General features: G+C 36.8%; 1 protein-coding gene across 1 annotated transcript in view; it reads right to left on the reverse strand.

The window, feature by feature from the left end:
• GMPS (guanine monophosphate synthase) overlaps positions 1–17068 on the reverse strand; it is an 80448-nt gene that overhangs the window by 22898 nt on the left and 40482 nt on the right. The window contains exons 6-11 of the mRNA XM_065943610.1: positions 9056–9249; positions 8570–8735; positions 6393–6544; positions 5729–5902; positions 4283–4388; positions 2338–2453 (exon numbers count right to left, since the gene is read on the reverse strand). Coding sequence (XP_065799682.1) covers positions 2338–2453; positions 4283–4388; positions 5729–5902; positions 6393–6544; positions 8570–8735; positions 9056–9249 — 908 coding nt within the window. The remainder of the gene's footprint in view (positions 1–2337; positions 2454–4282; positions 4389–5728; positions 5903–6392; positions 6545–8569; positions 8736–9055; positions 9250–17068) is intronic.

The raw sequence follows: 17068 nt of genomic DNA on the forward strand, positions 1-17068 counted from the left end.
TTATCAGTTTATTTGCCTGGTACTGAATATATGTTTTTCTATTCTTTTATCCTTTTCTATTCTTTTACCTTCCCTTTCTATCCCTAGGTAAACAGACTATAGTTAAGATTTTACTCCTCAATCTAGTCTGACATTATGTTCTAACTAAAGATGTTAGTCTTTTAATTGTGAGTTAATATTAAGGTTCAATTCCATTCTACCAGTTTATTCAGCAGTTTCTATTTGTGTGTCCACTTTTTATGTTTCTTTCTCCTTACGTTTCTCTGAACCGATGATTTTTCCCAACTCATTTATTTCCCCTTTACTAATTGTGAAGTTAAACCCCTCTATTTTCATTCTTTAGCAGCTCCCCTTAAGTGGGGATCTTTAACAAAAGAGAATCAATCTGTGCTCATCTGGCAAACAAAACAAAGGTCTTTGAATGCTTTAATTCCAATCAACCCCCTACGGCTTACAAGCTATTTTAGCTATATGGTGTATTAAAAAAAAAAATAAACACCAAAATTGAGATTCGTTTATATAGCCTGTCTATTTAATTTTACCCATTTACGATTTTATTTGCTTATCAGTCCTTCCTGTATCTCAGACCCTTCAAACTAGGATCCCCTTCCTTCTTCTCTAGTCAGTTCTTTAAAACAGTGGTTCTCAAACCTAGCTACACACTCAAATTACTTAGTACACTCATGTCCCATTCCACATCAATTAAATAAGTTCTAGGCAGAAGGGGATCTAAGCACAGTATACTTCAAGAGCTTCCCCTGTTGGATCTAATACACAAACAGGGTTGAGAACCACTGCCTTTAGCCCCTTAAGTGAGACTGTTGGCAATAAATTCTGTTTCTGTGAAAACGTCTCTATTTTGCCCAAGTTCTCTGAGACCATTTATCGGTTCACTATTGTTCACGAGTATCTTCTCTTGGCATTTTGAATTCTTCCTGCTTTCACTGTTCCTTTCACAGCCTGCATGACAGCCTTTCCTTTAGGCAGAAATCAGTCTTTCCTTCGCAGCTGCTTTGTCTTTGGCAGCCTGCAGTTTCCATGCCAAGTCACTTTAGTTGTGACCAACTCTCTGCGACCCTGTGGACTGTAGCCCACCAGGCTTCTCTGTCCATGAAATTCCACAGGCAGGAATACTGGAGTGGGTTGCCATGCCCTTCTTCAGGGGACCTTCCCCACCCAGGGACTGAACCCGCTTCTCCTGCAGCTACTGCACTGCAAGCAGACTCTTCACCTCTGAGCCACCAGGGACGCCCACACAGTTATGCCTAGTAGACGTCAAATCCTTCTCCTTTACCCTGATCAGGATGTACTCTATTTCCTAAATCTGAGGCATGGTGTCTTCCAACAGCGAGCTGGGCTGGGCTTCGGCACCTGGTCGTGTCCAATTCTCTGTGACTGAGTCGCCAGGAGAGCCCTTCCAAAAATGTGGCAGAACTCAAATGCTTTTGTCCATCTCCTTCGGGATACACATTCAAGTTGGCGTTCCCATCTTGTCTTAACCTCTTCTAATCATATTTTCTCTTTGATGTTTCATTCCAATTTCTGTAAAATTCAAGTTCACTAACTCTCTCTTTATTTTAATTTCAGTTATTTTCATTTCTAGAACTTAATTTTTTTCAAAGCTCCCAGGCACCTTATATACTTTATTCTCATTAACAATTGCTTCTTTTAACTCTTTGTAATTTATATATGATTTATTGCTAATTCTAGTATCTGAAGTGATTGAGGGTCGTCTTCTACTAGCTCTCATTCATTGTGCCTTACTTTTTAGATGTATTTTGTAGTTTTTTATTGTAAGCTCATATTTGTAAAAGTCCTATTTATAGGGATTCTCTGAAGCCCAGTTGAAGAGACTCCAAAGACAATTTACATTGCTTCTTTTCCGACACTCAAAAGCACTACCAACCAAGGCCCACTTTAATACAGATTATAAATTTTAAGCACCAAATATACAGAAGAACTGATGACTTCTCAATCATCCTCGGTTTGGAACTAAAATGATCTCCCTTACTTTCTCACAAGACACATGAAAGGGTGTTTTAAAATACTTGATATCAAGTACTTTCAGGATTTCAAAGTATCTAACCTGTTAAAATATGTAGAATAGCAGAAAAATATATAGATTAGCTGAAAAGAGAAGTCTGCATTTAAAAGCCTCTGTAGAATACTGTCTTCATAGTCATTTCCAAAGGTTAAATGTCTCTGAATTTTCAAGTAACAAAACCCTAATTAATTCATTGTAAATACTGAAATCCAACAAGAATCCATTCAATTCCTTGTATTGATTAACTGCATCTTTTTAAAGCTCCTATAATATACAAATTCAACACAAATTACCTTTTTAACACTTGCAGAAAAGTCAGCTACTATTTTCAAAATATTGTTAGTTTCAGGAAAATCCTTACAAATGTAAGGTTCTTCAGCACATATTACTCGGATTGCCAGGCCTGGACCTGAAGAGGAGTACAGTGATATTTAATTAAAATCTTATATTTAATATAAAATCTTAATTTTAAAAAAGTCACTATTCCCAAAATATAAAACCCATCTGCCATTCTTTGTTTTTAACTGCTTTTATTGAAATATAATTGACATATACACTTTAGGGTTTTTAAAGTGTTTAACATGAAATGCAGCTATTAGTTTCCCATACAACTCATTACTTTTAGAATGCTTCAATTCTCTTCATATCAGTTATTTCCATCTCTTATTTTCATAGTACACATATTAAGAACCTCAAAATTCTCTAATAATTATTTTTAATACACAATATGTGTGCCAATCTATTTAAAACTACTTGCAGACACAATTCTTTGCCAACACACACTGGGACTGAATATCCTGAATACCAGAACTGAAGTTAGTAGCGTAAACAAGAGCTAAGCTCCATGTGGGTCATGATCTGCGCAGCACTATTTATGGAGGCAATACGGTAGTTAAGAGCAGCCAGTCCTGAGGAGCCCTTGGTGGGGCTGCAGTCCTGGTTCCAAACTCAGTCTGCGTAACTTCTGGCAAACTAGCCTCTGTCCCAACAGTAGCTATTATTGTGAGGATCAAATAACACAATGTATGCAAAATATTTACCAGAATGCCTAGCTCACACTAGTACTCAGGAAACATTAACTATTCTCTTTAATTTGATTAGACGACTCTCAACTCATCATCTAATAACTATTGTAGAGACACAGGAACTGAGGTAGACTTGCCACACTCAAGAACTCAAAACAAAAACAGGTTAAGACTTACTTACAGTCCTAATTAACAAATATCACCTCTAATTATTAATATTTTTATGACAATTTAAAAACGGAATATTTTCATTTGTTCACGAATGAGTTACATACAGCACTGTGAAAACAAATAGTTCATCCATTCAGACAAGTCAGTCAGGGGATAAGGGTTTCAGAGAAGTGAGTTTTAAACTGTAAAGTGAAGTCTCTCAGCCATGTCTGACTCTGTGATCCCATGGACTGTAGCATGCCAGGCTCCTCTGTCCATGGGGTTTTTTCCAGGCAAGAAACTGGAGTGGGTTGCCATTTCCTTCTCCAGGGGATCTTCCGGACCCAGGGATCAAACCTGAGTCTCCCACACTGCAGCAAGGCTCTTTATCACCCGTAAATGCAAAACCAAGAAACAACAAAAAAATTTGTACTACACTAAAAAAAAACCAACTTATTTTATGTCATGTAAAGCAAAGGACTGATGTGAAGATACGTGACAATGCACAAAGGCAGCGTGTCTTCTATGGGTGGTTTCAGCAACAATGGGAAATACGGCACAATTCAGTTCCAGCCTTTAAAACACAACAGCAAAAAACCCCCTGCCTCCCGACAAGATGCAGGACGAGGGGGCAGTTCTGGGTTGCCACTGGTGAAGCATTCAGTTTGCTACTTTGCATCACACTTCCCGTCCTTTTATTTCCAGTTAATCTGGAATACATCATGGTATAGTAGAAAGAACATAAAAACCCAAGTTCTAACACTAAGAATTGTATGGCAGTGTTATTAAAATATTTCTTGGTTTTTTTATCTGATGGCAACATTACATGTCAACCTATTTTACACAAGGATAATGCAACATTTAAATATATAAAATAAAAAATGAATATTTAATAAAGTGAAATATATACAGTAGGCACTAAAAAGAAGGTTTATTCCCTACCCATCCTTTCCTTTCAAGTTACATATTCTCTAAGATGATAAATTACTTCAAAACATGTCTGAATTGATTCTTATTCAACATGAAGACCTAATGGCAAGCCAAACAGAATTCCATTTCTTACCTGGAAATGGATGCCTGGAAACTAACTCTTCTGGAAGTCCAAGTTCTCTGCCTAAGATTCTTACTTCATCCTTATGAAAATCTTTCAAAGGTTCTATTACTTTTCCCTACATGAAAGAAAAAGACCAATTGATACAAATTATAATAGTAACCAAAATGACACGAAAAACAAAGAACAACAAATTACTCACTTTTCCTGTTGTCTTTTACCTTTAAAAATCATTTTTTAGAACTTCATCTTTTAAAGTATTTCTTCCTTTGTTTTTTTAAGGAATTAGATATTTTAGTGATTTTATGTGTCTCTTTGAGATACATTTTAAACACAAACCTTTTAAAAAGACAAAAATCAGAGCAAACCTACCCACACATCTCTGATTTAGTTCTCACTGTAATATGAGTCAATCAGAAAACATACTAGTGTTTAAAAATTAAAACTCTCCAAATGATACCATCAAGTGAAAGGACAATCCACAGAAGACAAATCATGTATCTAATAACCAATAACCAGACTACAGACTACATAAAGAACACATGCAATTCAATAATAAAAAGATAAATAAGCCAATTTAAAAATGGGCAAAAGATCTGAATAGATTTTTCTCCAAAGATATACAAAAAGCCAATAAGCACATAAAAGGTGACTGACATCGTTAGCCAATTAGGGAAATGCAAATCAAAACCACAATGACATACCTACCACTTCTCATCTACTAGGATGCCTCAAATAATAAAAAGGGACAGGTAATTCACATCCATTAGGATGGCTACTTGAAAAAAAGAACAGAAAGTAACAAGTGTTGGGCAAGGTATGGAGAAATAGGAAGCTTTTTGCACTACTGGTAGGATTTTAATATAGTATAACTGTTGATGAGACATTAAGGAAGTCCCTCAAAAAACTAAAAACAAAACTATCGTTAAGACCCAGAAATCCCACTTTAGTACACATCCAAAAGAACTGAAAGCAGGGGCTGCAAGGGACATCTGCAAATCCACATTCACAGCAGCACAGCAAAGTTCACAGCAACCAAAGCGCAGAGAAATCCAAACTCCCACTGGTGATACGTGTGTACATACAACAGAGTATCATTCAGCTTAAAAAGGAAGGAGACCCTATCATACGCTGCAACACAGACGAACCTTGAGGACTTACACGAAGTGAAATAAGCCAGTCACAAAAAACAAACACTCTATGACTGTGCTTATAAGAGGTATTTAAAGTGGTCAAATTCAATGAAACAAAGAGTAGAATGGTAAATGACCAAGGGTTAGAGAGAGGGAGAAAAGGATAGCTGTTGATCAACAGGTACAGTTTCAGTTTTGCAAAATGAAAAAGTTATGCAGATCTGTTTCACAACAATACAAATATACGGGAAACTACTGAACTGTACACTTAAAAATGGCGAAGGAGGGAAAGAGGCTTCATGGTAAAGATTTCAAAAGCTTTTACCTCCTCTCTCAACTTTCTGATAAGTTCTGTGTCGTTGTGATGGGTTTTGATGAGTTCAGCTTTGCCACTTGCAACAAGAGATGCACTTTCAATTAGATCAGGCCGTAAAGTACCTTGGGCGAGGAAAACCTCCTCTGGTTTCAAGTTCATTTCTCCAATTACTTCATTGGCAATCTATAATCAACAGGAGTAAAACAACCTTTTAAGAAACAAACTTTTTTTTAAAGACAGCAAAACTTTATACTTTCAGCTAAATTTCTAAGAGTCCTTTTGCAGTACTAACCAGGAGATGAAATTCACCAACCCTCAAATTAAACTCCTTTAAGGACAAATGCTTATTTAACATAATTCAAAAAGGTATATGAACATCCCCATCAAAGTCAAAAGAAATCTACCCATTGTAACATCCAAAGAACTAAAATCTAGTATCAACTAAAAATATCTATTATTAAGCAGTTAAAACGACAGACTAACAATGTAAGTACATGTTTTTTAAAACATAAAATAGTTTCTACTATCAGTATAATAGCAAAACACAGCAAAACTCTTAGCCAAAAAGAGAATCAAAATCAGTCACAAAATTTGACTATTTGGTACAATGACAAGGAAAAAATACTAAAATTCACATTTAAAATAGTACACATTAAGAATATTTAAAAAGTACCTTAACAAAAGTATCCCCAATGATTTTTCTTTTCTCCTCAGGACTTGTAGTCATATTTAACGTTTTGCTAATTCTCTTTCGTGGAGTTCTGTCTTCATCTGATATTGGTAGAGTTGTTGTTCCATTGTAGAAAGAATGAGCAGCATTTATCACTGGGGAAGAGGAGAGAAGTATATTTTAAAATAAAAGAAGATTGAAATAGTAAGTAACAGATCAACTACAAAAAACAAAAACCTAGATGGATCCTCTGATTCTCCCCTTAAACTGCCTACATATTCCAGAACTACCAATGAACTATGACTAACAGAGTTCATATACAGGCACTCACTGAGTTTTGTTCCTTTGAGAATTCTGTGGCATTTTACTATCTAGGACCATATTATCACAAATTATGCTAATTGCTTTCCCTCTATTCAGTGATTCACCAGAGCAACAAGCAAAATCCCCCAAAAGAAGCGTAACTCCAAGGAAGTCAAAGCAGCAATACATATACAGGGATCAAAGTCCTCGGAACTGCAGAGTGACCAGTCTCATGAAAAAAAAACTGATGTCTAAAAACATACTCTTAGCGATCCTTGGCTGTCCTTTTAAAGAGTAAAGTTTAAAAAAAATAGGCTTCACTACAAGATGCCAAGGCAGCTGGCTACTTCTCTTTACTGAATTTGTAGGTCTTTCTCTCAAGTTGGTCAATTACCCAGAGAAGACACCTTCAATTTCCTGTTTCTTATAGCATTCTGATAGCCTGAATAGAGGAAGTGGCCAGTGGAGGGGGGAGATATCATTCAGTACATAAGGCTTTTTCTTAATGAAACTATTTTTAACATGCAATCTTCCTTCCACCTTCAACTATGCCTGGTACTGACATGCCCAAGTCCAAAGCCTCTCTTGTTTAGCCTAGAGTCTCTAGAGAATAAATCCACGGTCTTCTGATGAGGGATAGTAGCAGTTGTGTTCCTGTTTAAAGGGAAAAGTAACTGCTTCTCAGATTTTGAACCAATACTTTTTAGGCTGACCCAGTGAGCCAGGCCCTGTAAGGGAGCCAATGTTCCCAACTCCTGAACTTTCCCAAAAGTCCTGCATTTTGTTGGGCTTCCTTCCCTCAACCCTTCCCCAAGGTTCTGGAGTCCTCCATCCTGCTAGTCAGTTAACAAAGACAGATGCAGGTTTCTGTGGGGCTGAAACTAAACAATTCGGAGGGCCCTTTCAAGAAAAGGAATAACAAATCACCCATCTTTTAAATCATAAGTTAATACTCCTATGGCTAACACAAACTATAAACTATACACAGAAACTACTGCACATCACAAATTTAGCACCAAATCCAAACTAAATGTATCCCCAACTTGATGTTTTCTTAGCATAATTCCCAAATGCCTGCAACCACTATAAAACCACCCAAAAGAGAGACAGAGAAGAAAGACAAAGCAAATTAACTATAAATTATTAAAATACCTTACTTCAAATTTCATACAATGTGTAACTATGAGAAGATACTGATAGAATCCTTTCCCAGATTTTGGAAAAGGCTTGGCTGGTGAGCAGTCCTAAAATTTAAGCTTCATTAGCTTACCAGAGAAAACCTGCATAAACCATCTGCTTTCTACTTCCCAACATTTTGTTGAAACCATTAGACTGCCTTATTACCTCCTCTCTATTCCTCATCCTTCTGGCATTACATTTGTTTTATGCCTGTATTGTTATTTTAGTGATATTTCCAAAGAAGAAAGAAATAGACTCATTTTTACTTCATGTTTAACTATACAAGTCTTCATTTTACACTCAACTTTTTGGCATCAATTCCAATTAAGTCAATACACAGTTTATATCATTAAACTACTAATTTAATTTCACTATAACTATGGCTTACATCTTTTTTTATAAAAGTGCAGAAGATATCCATAAATGTAAAAGCAGTTAAGGCCTAAGAAGATGGATAGAAAGAACACAATGGTGACTGGAAAATGGTAACATTCATTTATACATAACATTAGGAGTAATCAATTTTCAAAATTTATACAGTGGCCCCTCTTGAACCAGAAGTAATTACAATGTAAAAATAAAAAACATTTCAACCATAAGCTTACTGGGAAAACTCTACTTGGTTAACTTAATCACAAGCTAGATTTGATTAAACAAGTCCTGACACGTAAGTGAACTTTTCTGGAGTTCATCAATACCTTTGACTTGAATTCCAAGCTTTTTGAGGGCCTCTTCAACAGACTGACTTTCTCGTTTTCTCATAAAGCCGTTATCAATGTGCACAGCGATGACCTGATCTTGATTCAAAGCGCGATTTAACAAAGCGGTACAAACTGTTGAGTCTACACCACCACTGAGTAAAACCTACGGGGTGAGATGAAAAGTCAAACTAGTAAAACAAGCAAAAACATGCTAAGAGCTTAAATCACCACCTAAAAACACTGGGGATTCCCTGGTGGTCCAGGGGTTCGGACTCCGTGCTCTCACTGCTAAGGGCTTGGGTGCAACCCCCGGTTTGCATCAAAGAAATGTATGGTAACTGAAAAAGCGCTCTGAAACAGGGCAACTCAAAAACACCTACCACCCAGTCAAAATTTAAGGGCTATGCTAAGTCCGTCAACCTTTACTGGCATTACTAACATTACTGGCATAAAGTTTTAGACTTTCAGATGTAAACTGCTTACCAAAACTTTTGATGTGCCCACTCTCTCTTTGATCTCTCGAATGCACTCAATTTCTCTGTTCTGCACAGTGAAGGTCCCACTGCACCCAGCTATATCGTAGAGGAAGTTCTTCAGTATTACTCTCCCATTTTCTGTAAGGCCAACTTCAGGGTGGAACTGGGTGCCGTATAATTTTTTAGATTCATTTGCTATACCTTTACAGAGAAAATAATCATAAATAATTTTTTTTTCATATTGAAAATACTCAGGGAGCACCCACAGTAATTCCTCACAATTTCTTCCTCCATCAATGTGGAAACTGATTCAAATTAGTGGATTTTTAACTATGGGGGGAAAAGATACAAACTACAGTGCCATGATCTGGTGTTATAAAGGCCTTCCCTCATACAGCAATTAATGAACCACATGGCTGTGATGTCACTTCCGAGTATGCTCACTTCTCCACCCAGGTCACTGCAAACACTTTGTCTGTTTAATGCGAGGGTAACTCAGTTTTAAATCTCAGTTCCATGTGCCTTCAACATGCAATGTGCAGCTACCGATTCTCTACCTTGGAAGATCCTCATACATTAAACCTGTCAGAATATCCTAAGTGTTTCTTTCCTGGATACTATTAGCCATGAATGTAACTCCACTTCCTTGACTAATGGGCTTCTGACAAGTTATCATCTACAAAGCAGACGACAGGCTAGATGTTTTACATGTACAAGTACTACCCGCTGTCTATGGCCCTGAGATATCAAGAAACTTCCCAGTATCCCCAGCTAATTAAGCAGACAAATCAGGCTTGCTAAACTCCCAAACTTACACTCACTCTACTAGGAAAGCTCACACTTTCTTTACTTGGCTTCTCAGACATCACCCTCCTGCTTCATTCCTTATTTCACTGTCTACTGCTGAACCTTCTTTGTTGGTTCTTCATCTTATCACATCTCTACACCTGAAAGTCAACCAGTAAATTCAGTCCTTAAATTTCTGCTCTATACATTCTGAATGATTCCAAACTCTCATGACCTTAAATTTTACCTATATGTTGGTATACCCCTGAATTCATTCCTCCAGTCCAGTTTTCCCTTCTACAGTCTTGACTGAAAAATATATAAAAGTGCATATTCACACCTTCATTTCAACATTTAATAAGAAATCTTAAATTTAATATGCAAACCCAAATTACTGCATTCTTTCACATCAGGTAAACAGAAACCATCCTCTGGTTGCTCAGGATGAAACACTTGGAAGTTAAAATTGGACTCTACTCTCTCCTTCCCACTCCACAGCAAATCCTTTGTTTCTGCCTTCAAACTACAGGCAGAAAGTTAGAACCCAGTCTAACTTCTGGTTTCCAGTCCAGCAATATGTAAGAAGCTAGAAGACACCACTATGTTCTAACAACAAGTAAAAAGTTGATTAATACCCTTAGAGAGACTGACAGGTAAACACAGAGAATCACAACTTACTGGAGAACTCCATGATTGCAAACCTCTACAGGAACCAGTGCTGAGGGAGGGAAACTTGAACTATAATTGTTATCACTGGAGGCTCAGCATGGACAAATCTGAGAGAGAAAATGTCCAGGAAGACCCAGTCATCTGGGATCCCCACACTCTCCAGTAGCTTGACCAAGTTCTCACAGTGAATATTAGAGGAAAATTTCCTTGTGCTTCCAACAGGGGAGGGAAAAAGAAAACATTTTGAAATACACCAAGCCATTCTTTTCTTAATACGGTCTTCAACTCTCAGGAGAAACTATTTAACTAGTCTAATATGACAGGGTTTTATCAGAACCAAACTGACTTGGGAGAAAAGAAAACAGCCAACCCGAGCCCACTCTAGTCCTCCTGTCCCATCGAACAGAGGGAAAAACTTAAAACACTCATGAAATCTACAGCCCAAAGCCACAGGTTCACTAAGATTGAGAACTACCGTAAGACCACAGAACACTTTCCCGCTCCCAACACCTTGCCATCTACAGCAATTCCTTGCACCCAGTACATCAAGTCAAGCTAGCAAGAAAAAAGTACAAGATACACTAAAAGAGAAAACATAAGTTTGAAGAGATAGATCAAGTGTTAGAAGAGACTCAGATACTGCAGAGATATTGGAATTAGCTTGGGAATTTAAAACAAGTATTATTATTAAGAAGCTAAGGGCTCAAAAGGATAAAGTAGAGCATGCAAGAAGAGCCAGGCAATGTAAGCAGAGAGCTGGAAATTCTCAAAGGGACCAAAATGATCTCAAGGGGTCAAAAGCACTATAACAGAAATGAAGAATGTCTTTGATGGGCTTATCAACAGACTGGACATGGCTTAAGAAATACTCTCTAAGCAAGAAGATAACTCAATAAAAATGGCTCACACTGAAAACTAAAAAAGGAAAAAACACTGGGGAAAAAAAAAAAAACAGAACATCCAAGAACTGTGAGACAAGTACAAATAACATAAACAACGGAAATTCTAGAAGAAAGAGAGAGGAACAGAATATTTAAAACCATAATGAATGAGAATTTCCCCTGAAATTAATACAAGACACCAAACTAACGCAGGAAGCTCAGAAAACAGTGAGCAGCCCACAACACAAAACATTACATCTAGGAGTATGATTCACAACTACAGAAAAGCAAAATAAAGAAAAACATCGTGAAAGAAGATGGGCCGGGGGGAGGGGGGGGGGAGCGGGGAACCTCACTTACAGAGGAGGAAAGATAAGAATTACTGATACATCCAACTGACTGGAAACCATGGAAGTGTTAACAGACTGAAGAAAGTAACATGTGGAGAGAAATACATGTTCTTCTTAAGCACAGTTGGAACATTCTCCAGAATAAATCATGTCTGGCCACAAAACAAGTCAGACTAAATTCAAGAAGACTGAAATAATAATCAAGTATCTTTTCTGACCACAATGGTAAAAGTAGAAATTACAAAAAGAAAACTGGAAAATTCACAAATAGGTGACAATTAAACTACATGCTCCTGAAAAACTAATAGGTCAAAGAAGGAATCAAGAGAGCAACTTTAAAATCTTGAGACAAAGAAAAATGAAAACCAAACAAGCAAAACTTACGGTATATGCCAAAAGCAATTCTAAGAGAGAAGTTCACAGAAATAAATGCACACATTCAAATAAGGGTCAGGCCTTAAACAACCTAATAACTTCAAAGAACTAGAAAAAAAAAAGAAACCAAGCCCAAAGTTAATAAAAGAATGGAAATTACAAAAATCAGAGCAGAAATAAACTGACAAATGATTTTTTAAAAAGATGAAAATAAGAGATAGTTTCTTAAAAAGATAAACAGACAAACCTCTAGCCAGACTTTCCAAGAAAAAGAAAGGACTCAAAATTGGAAATGAAAAAGGAGACATTACAACAGATACCACACAAATACTATGAACAATTATACACCAACAAATTGAAAAACTTAGAACAAATGGACAAATTCCTAGAAACATGCAACTTACCAGGACTAAATCATAAAGCAACAGACAATTTGAATGGACTCATTGTAAGTAAGGAGATTGAATCAATAATCAAACACCTCCCCAAAAGTTGCAAAACCAGATGGCTTCACCAGCGAGTTCTGCTGCTGCTAAGTCACTTCAGTCGTGTCTGACTCTGTGTGACTGCATAGATGGCAGCCCACCAGCCTCCCCCATCCCTGGGATTCTCCAGGCAAGAATACTGGAGTGGTTGCCATTTCCTTCTCCAGTGCATGAAAGTGAAAAGTGAAAGTGAAGTTGCTCAGTCGTATACGACTCTTAGCGACCTCATGGACTGCAGCCTACCAGACTCCTCCGTCCATGGGATTTTCCAGGCAAGAGTACTGGAGTGGGGTGCCATTGCCTTCTTCGACCAGTGAGTTCTACCAAGCACTTAAAGAAGAATTAATAACAACTCATGAGAAATAGAAGCTGAAGGAACACTTTCAAACACATTCTATGAGACTAGCAATATTATGATATCACAGCCAGACAAGAAAAAGCTATCAAAATAAGAAAATCATAGGCCAATTTCTCTGATAAACGATGTTGTAAAAATCCTCAACAAAATACTAGCAAATCAAATACAATACATTAAAAAGATCATACACCATAATCAAGTGCGATTTATTCCAGGGATGCAGGGATAGTTTAACATCTGCCAATCAATGTGATACACCATACTTAAAAAATGAAGGATAAAAATAATATGCTCATCTCAATAGATACAGAAAAAGCAATAGATAAAATTCAACATCACACACGATAAAAACTCTCAACAAACTGGGTACAGAAGGAACACACCTCAATATAATAAAGGCCACATAAAACAAGCCCACCATTAACATACTGAGATGAAAAGCTTTTCCTCTAAGATCAAGAACAAGTCAAGAATTCAACAAAGTACTGGAACAAGTCAAAAATTCAACAAAGTACTGGAAGTCCAGGCCAGACCAGTCAGGCCAGAAAAAGAAATAAAATTATCCAAATTAAAATTAATAAGTAAACTGTCTCTATTTGCAGATGACACAACATTGTATCTAGGAAACCCTAGAGACTCTACTAAAATGCCATTAGAACTAATAAATTATTTCAGCAAGACTGCAGGATACATAATCAACATACAGAAATCAACACTGTATGTATCAACAACAAACTATCAGCAGAAGAAATTAAGAAAACACTCCCATCAACAAATTCAAAAAGCATAAAACACTTAGAAGGAAATTTAACCAAAAAAGGTGAAAGATCTGTACACTGAACACTGTAAGACTTTGATGAATGAAACTGAAGAAGGCACAAATAAAAAGATATTCCATGTTCATGGATTAGATGAATTACTAATACATTGTTAAAATGTCAGTTCCAGGGACTTTGCTGGCAGTCCAGCAGTCAAGACTTCGCCTTTCCGTGCAGGGAGTGCGTGCGGGTTTGATCCCTGGTCAGGGAGCTAAGATCCCACATATGCCTTGTGGCCAAAAAAAAAAAAAAACAAAACATAAAACAAAAGTAATGTTGTAACAAATTCAATAAAGACTTTAAAAAAGGTTCACATCAAAAAAAAAAAAAGTCTTTTTAAAAAAAAGGTCAATACTACCCAAAGTAATCTACAGATTCAATTCAACCTCTATCAAAAATGGAAGGTACAAGTGTGGCGACCTAGGGGTGAGGGAACAAGGGGAATAGGGAGAGTTGGTTAAAGGGCACAAATCCTTGATTTTAAGATGAATAAGCTCTGAGGATCTAATGTATAATAAATATGGTAATTATGGCTGATAGCAAATTTCAGTGATCCAATACAGTGTTAAGAGAGTAGAATTTAAATATTCTTACCAAAAAAAAAAAAGTAAATACCGTCAACCCTCGAACAATTCAAGGCTTAGTTACCTACCCGCAGTGCAGTCAAAAACCTGTGCGTAACCTGACAGTCAGGCTTCTGGATCTGCAGTTCCATATCCACGGTTTCAACCAACCCACCAGATCATGCAGTACTGAAGCACATATTTAGTGAAAAAAATTCACATATAAGGTGACCTGCACGGTTCAAAGCTGTGTTGTTCAAGGATCAACTGTATGTGAGGTGATGGATGGGTTAATTAACTCAGTGGGGAAAAATCTTTCATAATGTGTATGAGGGGACTTCCCTGGTGGCTCAGACGGTGAAGCATCTGCCTGCAATGCGGGAGACCCGGGTTCAATCCCTAGGATGGGAAGATCCCCTGGAGAAGGAAATGGCAACCCACTCCAGTATTCTTGCCTGGAAAATCCCATGGACAGTTGGTCACGACTAAGCAACTTCACTTTATCAAATCATCACATTGTACACTTCAAATATTTTATAATTTTGCTGATTAGACCTCATTAAAGCTAAAAAAGTTAATTTTTAAAAAAATGTTGGGGGGGGGAACACCAACCTAGAGTTCTGTGCATTGAGAAACTATCCTCCAAAAGTTCAGGCATATAAAAGTTTCAGACAAAAAAAAACTGAGACCATCTGTTGCCAATAGACTACTCTGCAAGAAATGTTAAAAGTTCTTTAGAGAGAAGGAAAATGATGAAGATCAGAAACTTGCATCCACATAAAAAAGAGCAGAGGAAGAATATGAAAATGAAAATGAAGGTAAAACAAAAACTTTCTTCTTCCTAATTGAGCTAATAGATAACTTCATTCAAAATAATAGCAACAATGATATAATTAATTATGTATGCTTATATAGACATATTATTCACGCTTAGTTTTAAGTGAAATGAATGACAGCAATGTACAAGGGATGAGAGAAAAAAAATCACGTTTATTTTGTTATTATAAAGTACACTACCTGTGAAATGGTACAGTGTTACCTGAAAGTGAACTTGGGTTAGCTGTAAATGTATATTGTAAAATCATGGGCAACTTTTTCTTAGAAAAAGTAAAAAAAAGAGATATAACTGACATGCAAAAAAGAGAAAATCAGACCATATAAAATGATCAATTAAAACCACAAAAGGAAGAAAAAGACAAAAATACGAACAAAGAACATGGACAATAAATAGAAAACAACAGATAGGATGGATATTAATACAACACTATCAACAATCCCTTTCAAACTCCAATAGTCTAAATGTACCAGTTAAAAGACAGAGACTGTCACAGTGGATCAAGAAAGAAAACCTAACATATATATATTGTCTACAAGAAACCCACTGGAAATCTAAAAGCCCAGATCAAAAGTAAATGGACAGAGAAAGATAAATCACGATAACACTAATTAGAAGACGGCATGAGAGACCTTCTGGTGGCCCCGTGGTTAAGAATCCACCTGCCAATGAAGAGGACGCTGGTTCAATCCCTCATCTGGGAAGACTCCATATACCAACGGGCAAGTAAGCCTGGGCCACAACTAAGTAACCCACACTCCAGAGCCTGTGACCTGCAACTACTGAGCCCGAGGGTCCTAGAGCCCGTGTTCTCCAACAAAAGCTTCTCCACAATGAGAAGCTCATACACCACGACAAAGACCCAGCAGAGCCATGAATAAACAAACAGCGTGAGTAGATACATCAATGTCAGAGCAGACTTCAGTCAAGGTAAGTTACCAAGATTAATTTCTCACGTAAATGCTTTCCTCTTTGCAATCATCCTGTGTTTTTTCAGTCTTCAACTTTTTTGAGGCTTTTATGGCTAGGTCAAATGAACTCTCTTGGTAAATGTCATATTGCACTTGAAAATATGTGAGTTATTTTCAGATGTCTTTTGATACTGATTTCTTTTTCCCATTTATTTTTATTAATTGGAGGCTAATTACTTTACAATATTGTAGTGGGTTTTGCCATACATTGACATGAATCAGCCATGGATTTACATGTATTCCCCATCCTGATCCCCTCTCCCACCTTCCTCCCCATCCCATCCCTCTGGGTCTTCCCAGTGCACCAGCCCTGAGCACTTGTCTCATGCATCCAACCTGGGCTGGTGATCTGTTTCACCCTTGATAATATACATGTTTCGATGCTGTTCTCTCAAAACATCCCACCCTTGCCTTCTCCCACAGAGTCCAAATACTGATTTCTAACACAATTCCACAGTGGTAAGAGAACAGACTCTGTATGATTTCAATACCTTAACCACAAAATTTTTGCATCTTGTTTTATTCCCTGGATATGTTCCAGTGTTTCCTACTTTACAGTCTATGGGAACTTGGAATAGAATTTATATCTGTTGTGTGAAAATTGTATAAATCTTAATTATGCTGAATTGGTTCACAGTGCTTTTCAGGTCTACTATATCCTTCTATTTTTATGTATATTCACTCTTAATTTTTGAGACTTTTGATACTGCAACTAAAAATTTTAATTTATCTACTTAAAAAATAGTTATATGGTAGAACTATATATAGCTTCATTCTGTATTTTTCCAAGTCTCCTGTAAATGTGTTATCATACCTTTCATAATTTAAAAAGAAAAAAAGAAAAAAGAAGTTATCAGGAATAAAGAGGGGCATACATATAATGATAGAGGAATCCATTCCCAAGAAAGACATAATAATCCGTTATATAT

This window comes from Muntiacus reevesi, chromosome 8 (genome assembly GCF_963930625.1).
Source record: "Muntiacus reevesi chromosome 8, mMunRee1.1, whole genome shotgun sequence".
In the NCBI taxonomy this organism is placed as follows: Eukaryota; Metazoa; Chordata; class Mammalia; order Artiodactyla; family Cervidae; genus Muntiacus; species Muntiacus reevesi.